Source organism: Anopheles marshallii, chromosome 2, assembly GCF_943734725.1.
Source record: "Anopheles marshallii chromosome 2, idAnoMarsDA_429_01, whole genome shotgun sequence".
Classification (NCBI taxonomy): Eukaryota; Metazoa; Arthropoda; class Insecta; order Diptera; family Culicidae; genus Anopheles; species Anopheles marshallii.
Window position 1 is genome coordinate 26,343,262 of NC_071326.1, and position 11,356 is coordinate 26,354,617.

At 46.2% G+C, this 11,356-nt stretch overlaps 1 protein-coding gene across 1 annotated transcript; it reads left to right on the forward strand.

Moving 5' to 3' along the window:
* Positions 1-463: 463 nt before the first annotated feature.
* On the forward strand, positions 464-7,627 carry LOC128709775 (F-box only protein 11). Its single transcript, XM_053804794.1, has 6 exons — positions 464-554; positions 3,433-5,697; positions 5,773-6,017; positions 6,087-6,267; positions 6,340-7,414; positions 7,498-7,627. Exons 1-6 carry the CDS (start codon positions 464-466, stop codon positions 7,625-7,627), a joined length of 3,987 nt encoding a protein of 1,328 aa, XP_053660769.1.
* The last annotated feature ends 3,729 nt before the right edge of the window (positions 7,628-11,356 follow it).

Sequence of the window (11,356 nt, forward strand, 5' to 3'; positions counted from 1 at the left end):
GTGCAGTGTGTTTTTGCGTGTGTTGTTCTCTTTTTTACACACTTTTTTCCATTCTATTTTCCGGGTCTCAAAGGGTTCAGGTTGCTGCTGTAGGGTACAGGATACAAGGGAGCCCATACACTGCCAGGACAGGTATGGACAGGTGGTGTTGCTGAAGTGAAACAGGACTGAAACAGTGTATGCAATCACCACCACCCGAGTATCTCTGGTGCAAAGCAAACGGTGGCAAAAACCACGAAGCCAAATTTCAGCAACAACAACAAAAAATGCATCAAGCGTAGAATAACCAAGAAGTTCCTTAACTGACGGCCGCCACCTCCCCCCAACTGCTGCTCTGTGTAATAGTGGCGTATCGGTAATACGACAAAAGGATATCAGCGGCACAACTCCAAACGCCAAGTTTGGCCGTTTTTCTGTGGTTGCTGGTTTTAGCGTGTTTTTGGGTACGTAAAATAGAGCAAAAATGCCCAGCGCTTCCTTCTCATCGTCCCGATCGTACGTTCGCCGATCCCGGAGAAAGGGCAACCGAATTCCGCTGCCATCGCGAACTTCCGGTAAGTTGCAAACGGGAATCAAAAACCACAAGGTTTATTCTTGTTTTTTTTTTTATTTGCTGCAGAAATTATCACTCACCGTCTCTTTCGGTTGAATTGAGTCATTTTATTCGTGGACTACTCTGATCATGTTTGCCATATGGCACGGGACAATATGTTGCTGGTAGCGTACACTACATAATCTGGATAAAGAAGGCCGTGGAATTGCGATACAATGTGAAAATCACATTTTTCCACCCTCGGGATTGCATATCTTGCTGTGCATATGCTTTGGAATTGGGAATGTGCATCGCAAAAGAATTCGTGAGAGTTCGGTAGTGGTTTATTTTGTGCAATTCGCCACATTCATAATGCTGAAACACTCTTCGTGATTGCTATATGTTATCCTGTGTACAGCAGATCATTCTTTGCGCTTACCATAGTCACCTATGAAAAGGAACGCATTTGTGATGTACCGGTTAATAAATTGAGCTTGGAAAAAAATACAAGTGACTTCGGATACTTCCAATGTGGTGGAATAAAATGTATTCCACCATCAGCATTCAACTCATTGCACGCAAATATTCGGAAGCACCGTTACCACCGGGCATCACTTTCGGGATTCGTCCTTTTTTCCCTCACTGCCAGGAATCTATTTCACCATACATAACCACCGATGCTCGACCATCCGGGGCCATTGGAAATAGAGGAAACTCTGGCGTGAAACACAACAGTAACAACAAGAAATGGCTTTTCCAAGTAAAAAGAAAAATGGTAACGCGTCGTGCGTGTGAGCAAGAGAAAAACCCGGTGGCGTGCAAAGAAAAGAAATAAAAACAAAAAAAAAACCTAGCGGTGGAGGGTAACGGATAACACAAAAAAAGAAAATTTATTCAAATGATCGAACCGTTTTCCTCACCCCACTTTCACTTTCATATCGCTACAGTTAGCCCCGTGTTTTCCGTTAAGACGCACAGAATGGGAAGAAGTTCGGTATCGGTTTGGAATGTTTCTAACGTTGTTCCACTGTTCTACCTTCTAGGCTACCACCGTGCCTCTTACTTGAAAACATAAATGTGCATCGTATGATCGTTTATGACCTACGTTTTGTTTGAGTTTCTGTTAATTAACTCTGTTATCAATTAAAATGAGAACCGTTGTAAAACTATTTAATGCGAGGGCGCTTTTGTAAATGACAATTCAACTTTTTATTGTTTTATTCAATGTTACGTTTACGGTTTATTTTTAGGACTACCTAAGCTGTTTAAAAAAAACACTCGAATCATGAATTGTGACACACAATTTATAGATCATCAGGCAGAATAATAACCGTTTGTAATAAAAAAAAATGGATATAATGCACACGACCAGTGCAAACAAAACGCGTTTGGCAAATGGGAGATATGCACGGATTTTAAAATAGAGTTGCAGTTGTAGAGAGGATGCTCTTGCGGTACATACTGCTCCTCTTCGTTCTGTCTAGTTCTGTTACAGGTAGGGTCGAAGCAGCTCGCAGCTAAGCGACGTTATTAACTTGAGATAATGAATAATTTTCCCTTAAGACTACCTGAAAAGATTTTAAAGGCTATGTTTGATATATTCAGCAAAGAACGTTGCAGAATTGGTAGAATCCGTCTTTGAACTACAGCTATTAGCTCGTGAGATAGGTATTCATATCAGTTTTATATTGTAAGACATCATTTTCCAATTAGTATTGATTATGCCGCATGTAATTAACCTGTGGATGTTTCGGCTTGATTTCAGTTTGCGGATTAACGCTTTTCAGTGCTCTGAAAGATAAGCTGCAGTATCTCGGGATGCATTTTATTATTGATAGTTTCCGGAGAAATTTTAGTAGGAACAGGAACAGTAGCATCATGCCCACACGTCCGTACGCGCACCCTTCGGATATGGCAATCTCTGACAACCGGTGGTGGAAAGCGAAGTACTCACCATCACACGTTCGGTCAGATGTGCAGGGTTCTACTTGTTGTGTATTTTAAAGGAGAATATGTCTAATTATGCTTATGTATTTCTCCATGATAACGGAATACAAACGGTGGCGTATTGGTAGCGGCACCGGTCGCCACATGCCAGAACCGGTTCAAATCATACCAGACCAATCTGCCTATGAAGAAGAAGAAGTGTCCCGTATCGATTATTTGTTCAAATTCGATTTAATTCTTTTATCAGATATCTTCCTCGGTATATCCTCATCAAAATCTATTCCCCACCATCTTCGTTTTATCAACCTCGACACTAAAAGAGTCCCTTCTAAATTAAACCATTTTATTATTAGAACTTATTTCTTTTTTAATACACGAAATGTATAACCCTGTACTTCCTTCGAGGAACGAGGCGTGTGCGTGTTGATGGAGGAAGGTGGCCGACCGGAAAGAAACTGTGTGGGCGAATGCAAAGAAGAACACCATCTTCGGTCGACGTACCGAAATAAATTCTAACTACCACCACACGCTTCACACATACATACTTCTTACCCTCTTCCACACTAGCGGTGGACCCTTTTTCCCTCACGATGATTTTGGAGGGGGTTAACCGCCCCGGAGGAATTAAAATAACAGGCATGAAGGGAAATGAGTGCACTGAAAATATCCCTACATGACTGCATCGCGCTGGGGTCGTGTCGAATAAATGCGTACCACCGCCGTACACTTTGAAGATCACTTTCTCTTGATCCGTTTTTCTTGATCTTCCAACCAATAACTCTCATTTTTCCACTTGTGAGAGTCAAATGAACACGACGAACGGTGGAAACGTTGTTGTCTCACAACACGTGTCCTTAGTTACTGCAAACAAAAATTGTTACTTAATGAGTTTATTAATCTTTATCGCCTTATAAATTTTGCTAATACTTCACCTTATTTCTTCTCCCTTACAGCAATCTGCGAACAGAACATTCCAGCACCGAACGTTGGTGCAGCTTTGTCGTCGAATGGTGGTGGAAGTGGCGGAGCCGGTGGCGGTCCGGCCGTGACAGCTGCAGCACCCCCGACCGCCGGAACCGGTCCGACAACGGCCGTCAGTACCACGATCAGCTCCACAAATAGCAGTACCTCCGCCAGTTCGTCCACATCCAATGCTCCTTCCACTTCCACATCACCATCAGCGTCATCGTCGACGAACGCATCGCCAAGCTCCTCAACGGCACTGACGGTTTCCATCACCGGTCTGTCCGCTGCATCTTCCAACGTGATGATGGCACCACCGGGTGTATGCACATCGGCCGCCGGATTGTCCAACTTCGGCGGTAGCTTCAGCGGCGCCTCAACCACCACAAATGTGGACATCGTAGGACCTACGGTAATGGTCTGCGGTGGTGGTGGTTCCGTTTCCGGTACAACGAGCTCATCATCAACGACCACATCCTCACAGTGTCTGTCGGCAATAACGGCTTCACTGTACGCGATCGTCGGATCGAGCAGTGGCAACAGCACATCGACTGGGGCCTCCTCTTCGTTCGGGTGTTCCGGTGCTTCCTCGTCTTCCATATCAGGAACGGTAGGAGCTGGAGCAGGTTCAACACCGTGCGGACTGTCCGTTCCGCTTTCCTCTGTAACACTGTCCGAGGTGAAGCAGAGTTCCAACTCGCCATACGATCTGCGCAAAAAGTCCCCTATGACGGCACACGATTCAACCAGTGCCAGCGGTGGAGGTAGTGGAGGAACCGGCAGTGGAGGAAGTGGATGGTTAGCGGGAAATGGTCCCGCAACGTCAACGTCGTCCCCGGCATCATCCTCTAGCGCAATGGGAGCAAACTCCTCGGCGGGAAGTTCCTCGTCAACTTCCGGTTCTTCGGTGTCCTCCACGGGTGCACCATTCGGTCTAGGATGTGGCCCATCGTCCTCATCTAGCTGTAGTATTAGTAACCCGAACTGTTCGCCAGGTGGCGGCAGCGGCAACGCCAGCGGCAATCTTCTTCTGCACCATCACCATCACCACTCACACCAGTATCAATCGACAGGTGGATACGATCCAAATGCGGCTGCCTACATGCTGCCGGCACGGAAACGCCCCCGGCGTACTTACTCCAACAGTAACGATGTTGGTACGTCTATGGCGGCCACGATGCCCCAACAACCGACGGCTGCCGCCGCTGCACTGCTCGCTGCAACGGGCGGTGGTTCGTCCGCTTCCTCGTCCGTTGCCTGCCGGCCAGCAGCTACGGCGGCGGTTGTGGCGCTCACCTCTCCAGCAACACCTTCGCCACCGATGGCAACGGCGTCGGTGGCTATGGCGGGCACAATGTGCATGCAGTCAGCGGCACACTATCTGCAGTACGAAATGCCGGACGAGGTGCTGCTTACAATCTTCTCCTACCTGTACGAGCAGGACCTCTGCAGGGTAGCACTCGTCTGCAAGCGCTTCCAAACGATCGCCAACGATAAGGAGCTGTGGAAGCGGCTCTACCAGAACGTGTACGAGTACGATCTGCCGCTGTTCAATCCGGAACCGTGGAAGTTTGTGTTCGTGAAACCGGACGAGGCGGACTATGCGAACCCGTGGAAGGAAAGTTTCCGGCAACTGTATCGGGGCATACACGTACGGCCCGGCTATCAGGACCGGCGCTATCAAGGTCGCACAATCGCTTACTTCAACACCGTGCAGGGTGCGCTGGACTATGCTGATGAGAAAAATTCGGCTAACAGCAATGGCACGACGGGTAGCACCGGTAGCAGCGGTGGTAGTGGCGGAGGAAGTGGAGCGAGTGGGAACGGTAACAATGGGTTGGGTGGTAATAACAGCAATAGCAATAACAACAACGGTGACGATATGGCAGGAGTGGGTGGAGTTGCGGGTGTCGGAGCAGGCAGTGGCGGCGTGGTCGGTGATGCGATGGCAACGGGCAGCTTAATATTCCTGCACAGCGGAACGTATCGGGGTGAGTTCCTGGTAATCGATTCCGATGTGGCTCTAATCGGGGCAGCGCCGGGCAATGTGGCCGAATCGATCATACTCGAGCGGGAATCCGAATCGACGGTCATGTTTGTCGAGGGTGCGAAGCATGCGTACGTAGGACATATGACGTTGAAGTTTTCGCCGGACGTTACTTCGACGGTTCCGCACCACAAACACTACTGTCTCGAGGTGAGCGAAAACTGCAGCCCCACGATCGATCACTGCATTATCCGGAGCACGTCGGTCGGTAAGTATTGGATCAGTAAGGCTGGAGACGAATCGCTTAGAGCGGTGTGTAAATTATGCTTCCTTTCCGTTACAGTTGGGGCCGCTGTTTGTGTGAGTGGCGTCGGTGCTAACCCGCTCATCAAGTACTGTGACATCAGCGACTGTGAGAACGTTGGTCTGTACGTGACAGATTACGCACAGGGCACCTATGAGCATAATGAGATTAGTCGGAATGCGCTGGCCGGTATCTGGGTGAAGAATTACGCTAGTCCTATCATGCGCGAGAATCACATCCACCACGGGCGTGACGTTGGTATCTTTACATTCGACAATGGCATGGTACGTAAACGAGACGTACGCTCAAAATTGAGATGAACGCGGTATCTTTAATTTTCTCCCTTATTTTAGGGTTACTTTGAGAAAAATGACATCCACAACAACCGAATAGCGGGGTTTGAGGTGAAAGCGGGTGCCAATCCAACGGTGGTCAAGTGTGAGATACATCATGGCCAAACGGGTGGAATCTACGTGCACGAGAATGGGCTGGGCCAGTTCATAGAGAACAAAATCCATTCCAACAACTTTGCAGGTGAGTTGGAAGGTTATTGTTTAATAATGAATATTTTATGCTAAAATCTTTCTGTAATTGTTCAACCTAAAGGTGTGTGGATTACGTCGAACAGTAATCCCACGATCAGAAAGAATGAGATCTATAATGGACATCAGGGTGGCGTGTACATCTTCGGCGAAGGTCGCGGTCTAATCGAGCACAACAACATTTACGGCAATGCGTTGGCCGGTATACAGATACGCACGACAAGCGATCCCATTGTGCGGCACAATAAAATACACCATGGTCAGCACGGCGGTATCTATGTGCACGAGAAGGGACAGGGTTTGATCGAAGAGAACGAAGTGTACGCTAACACGCTGGCCGGTGTATGGATCACAACTGGCAGTACGCCCGTCTTGCGACGGAATCGCATCCATTCGGGCAAGCAGGTTGGGGTGTATTTCTACGACAATGGACACGGCAAGCTGGAGGATAATGACATTTTCAACCATCTGTACTCGGGTGTGCAGATCCGCACCGGCAGCAATCCGGTGATACGGGGCAACAAGATTTGGGGTGGTCAAAATGGAGGTGTGCTCGTGTACAACGGTGGGCTCGGTTTGCTGGAGCAGAACGAAATCTTTGACAATGCGATGGCGGGCGTGTGGATCAAGACGGACTCGAATCCGACGTTACGACGTAACAAAATCTACGACGGTCGCGATGGTGGCATCTGTATCTTTAACGGTGGCAAGGGCATCCTGGAGGAGAATGACATCTTCCGCAATACGCAAGCGGGCGTGTTAATATCGACCCAGAGCCATCCGGTGTTGAAGCGTAATCGAATTTTCGACGGTTTGGCGGCCGGTGTGGAGATCACGAACAATGCGACGGCTACGTTGGAGTACAATCAGATCTTCAACAACAAGTTTGGCGGTCTGTGTTTAGCCAGCGGTGTTCAGCCGATCGTTGGCGGGAACAAGATCTTCAACAATCAGGACGAGGTAGAGAAAGCGGTATCGGGCGGGCAGTGTTTGTACAAAATCTCGTCCTACACTTCGTTTCCGATGCATGATTTCTATCGCTGCCATACGTGCAATACCACCGATCGCAATGCAATCTGTGTGAATTGCATTAAAACGTGCCACTCCGGTCATGACGTTGAGTTTATACGCCATGATAGGTAAGCATATCGCCGCCGATCATCTGAGAGTTGATGCGTAATAGAAACAACACACTAACGGTAACTGCTTTGCGTGGTTTCAGATTTTTCTGCGATTGCGGTGCCGGTACGCTGACAAACCAATGTCAGTTACAGGGTGAACCGACGCAAGACACGGACACTCTGTACGATTCGGCAGCGCCGATGGAATCCCATACGCTGATGGTGAACTAGGAGCACCACGGTATGGAAGGCGTACACTAGCAGTCAACGACACTCAATTCTCACAGTGCTCATCACTCGCCAGCAACAAGGGCGGCGTGCAGAGGAAACAAAACACAATCTAGATGTAAGGCTTTTTTTTAGGATACAGCGGCGGATCGTAATCGAACCCCTTCCCCACTTCCCATCTCCGCGTAGCATTTCGTGGCACTGTCATGAGAATGGAAACGGAACGGAACACGGTCACTTAAAAGAACGGCAATCACTGTAACTGAAGAAAGGTATAGCAGCACACCTGTAATTGATGGGTACCCTGGCGGTGACCACATACGGTGGCGCAAAGTCGTATCCGTTAGCGAAGCAGCACAGTAGTAAGCGATAGTATTTTAAAATTAAGGGTTAGAGCGTACGGGATTTCGGGGCGTTTTTGGGTGTGCATTGTATTGCTCCAGTAACTCGTGTCTGTGCTTGTGGCCATTTCAGTCTGTATGTGTGTGTATGTGTGTGGCTGTGTGAGTGAATGTGTGTGCGAAATTGTCCCTTGTGTAGGAAGTAGTGAACAAACTACTATACTAGAAACGGAAGGAAGAAGTTTGTCTCAGGACACAGATAATCGTGCGACAGAAGGTGATCACCACCACAGGCGTGATCGCCGAGGTATATAGTATTATTTTTTCTGTTTTTTGTTTGTTTCGGTGAATAGATTGATGTTATCGGCTTTTCGTTCAAAGGATTTGGTCGGTGGACCACTTGGCGTCTTTTTTTCAGCGACGCAAATCAATCGTGCACATATACTCGCCCCACTTCGCGAGCGAACTGATATTACTGATTGATCAATGTAGTCGTCTGTCGCATATTAAGAGCTTGATTGGTTGGGCTCACCATTATATCATTACTAACATTAGCTAAGCATTGCACCTCGAACGGCAGCTCTCGGAATAGCTCCGTTTTATTGTTCCTTTTTTGCTTCGTGGAGCTCGTTTAGCGATCCTTAACTCCTCTGCCATAGGCCGGATTCGGTACGAATGTATGTAGCTTAGTTTTGGTGTTGTAAATTGTCCCGAAAACACTCGAGTTTTGTCACCTTCACGGCTGGAGTGTGACGTATTCGAGTTTTCTAACCCCTGTTGCCTCTTAATTTCTGTGACACTGGTATGTTTTTCTTGTGGTTTGGCGACTTCTTCGCCGGTCTACTATCTATGATTAGAATATAGCCGGCATTGAAACAGTGCTTAAGGACTGTTTTTTTTTCGTAAAGACTGTTTAACACGTTAGTTCATTGTTTCTTTACTCAAACGATGGCAATCATTTCACAACGTATGATGCGATAGGAATGAGACAGAATCGATGCGTACTAAATTTTAAAATTGAAATGCCATGCCTGGTAGAAAGCTCCGGGAATTTACCTTGTCCTCGCCCAGTTCTGGTGGTCTGCTCATGTCATGAGAATGGTCCCGGACAATCCAAACGGTTAAGTCCGCCAGAAGGGTTGGTATGGTTACAACCGGCAACCGTGTAGTATCTGATAGGGAAAAAGTAATATGCATGTTTTATTCTCTCCCTTTTGTCTATATCCCTGGCAACAAAAGTTTTTGCACCAGACTGCGGATCACAAGTATGGAGTGCACAAAGAAACGGTTAACTTAAAACTTACTTTATACAAGTACAAAAATCAAAACCCCAACTGCACCTCCGTTTCCCCTTATTCTCAGGAGGTGCATGATCACGAGAATTACATTCTGCTTGGCTGGATTCGTTTTTTTATAGCGATTTTGATTCACGAAACTAAACCCCCCCTAAACGTCAAGGAATCGAGAAATGTGGAGAGAGAGCCAATCATCCCGCGTCCCAGTGCATTTATCTGTGTTAGTACAGGATCTTATCGTATGATTCGTGATTGTATTTCTATTATTGTATTTCTTTATAATATGTTAAAGCTAATGATCTAAATTAACAAATTCCGTGTCACTCCTCCCCCACATTGCCGCATACCCCGTTTACCCTTCGCGCTTCATCATGCCTATCTGCTCCTGTATGATATTATACGTTCGTACTGTTGTCTTTCTGTGGCCACCTAAGCACACCGGTGCGTGGTGTGTGATTTGTACAAAAAAAAAGAAACACGACAAACGGCAAAAAATAGATAATATTAAGGCAAATGAGAGTAAAAAAAAAAACAAACAAACTCAGCATGATACATTTAGCCCGTAAGGAGGTCGTAAGTTGTAACGCAAACACGTAAAGCCGTATGAATGTTGGTGACCATTTTTAAATTCTGTGTTACAAATGACTTTAGTTTTAATGTCCACCTTATAATTAGTCAAAACCAACCCCCGGTCGCAGATGAAAATGTTCGCATGCTGCTGGTAAATCGTCTACATAATCATATTCGTAACTGGATGGCCGATGCAAATGCGTGTGCTTATGCGTGTGCGCGGTTGCGTGGGTTTAAGCGCGTATGGAAATTTTGCAGTGCACTTTTAATACAAATTCCATGTGTTTAGCGTCTTAGTTGTTAAGGACAGCACTTCCGGACAACAAAAGCAAACAAAAGTAAAACTCCCTGTACGAAGAACGTAAGAAGCGGTGGGGTTGCGAAATGGAAGGGGAACAGTGGAAACATTGGTGTGTGGGGGAGAAATGTGGAAATGGAGCAAAACGTGTGTGCGTGGTGTGTTACGTCGTAGAATTGTATAAATTATTATCATGCCGTAATAGCGTACATTTTCCTTGTTTTAGATCTAATTTACCAGTCGCTCTCACTTTTTTAAACTAGGCAAAATATTTATAGGTTCGGATTATTATTTTACGCAACAAAAAAACGCATAACATGTACGTATTATAACAGGTAACGCCCGCTATTAGAGCCTTTCTTGCGTGCGGCATACTCCTCTGGACCATTCTGTCAGCGAACCCCGTGTATCTAAGCACCAATGTCTCTCTAACAATTTGCTGCTACGTTCGTGTAATTGTTGGTGGCTTCGGTGCCACACTCCCTAAGTCAAGAGGGCCGCAGAGCATGGCAACAGTAGCAGCAAAGTATCAATTCAAGTAAAGCGGACAGAATGTGTGCCCCCCCCACGGTAGTCGTCGTATTATTAGCTCCTAGCCGTAGGTTCGTAAATGTTTTCGGAAACACTAAAACAAGCTGATAATTTTCTTATCGATTCATTTTTATGCATATATAAAATACGTGTATCACAAATTTGAGTTTTCGCTGTGTTTTTGTGTTTATTGTTTTATTTTGCTTTATCATTGGGTAACATAAGAGGCATTTGTTGTCTAAACGTTGGCTCGCCCGGTAGAAACAAAAAGCAAAGCAACAAAAAAAATTGGCAAATGAAAGAAATTTTTATTATCTTAAGGCCCCGGAACACTTCCGTTTCCTTGGCGAGAGCACAGTATTACCGTGTATACCTGTTAGCCATGTATGAAAGGCACACCAAAAAATCTCAAATCTCAGTCGTCTTACACGTGGAAAAATGCACAGTGAAAAAGGGTTAGCAGATAAGACAAGATAAGCAATTTCAATAATCGGGCGCCGATCGCGATTTAAAACATTTAGAGGTAGAGTACATCTATACATACATATATAAATATATATCGACAGGATGGTGCGAAGCTAATAGAAACTTTTGTTTAACGAAATCGTAGCGCATTACACGTGTTACAGGAATATAGAAAGAGATAGGACGCAGTGGCATCAAACAGAGTGAAGGATCATCCAATTATGCTCATTCG

What these genes read in the sequence shown, in the direction of transcription:
- LOC128709775 (XM_053804794.1), top strand. Translation starts at nt 464, where the DNA reads ATGCCCAGCGCTTCCTTCTCATCGTCCCGATCGTACGTTCGCCGATCC. An exon ending in TATCCGGAGCACGTCGGTCG is followed by an intron (nt 5,698 to 5,772) that starts GTAAGTATTGGA and finishes TTTCCGTTACAG; the next exon opens with TTGGGGCCGCTGTTTGTGTG. An exon ending in GAGTTTATACGCCATGATAG is followed by an intron (nt 7,415 to 7,497) that starts GTAAGCATATCG and finishes GCGTGGTTTCAG; the next exon opens with ATTTTTCTGCGATTGCGGTG.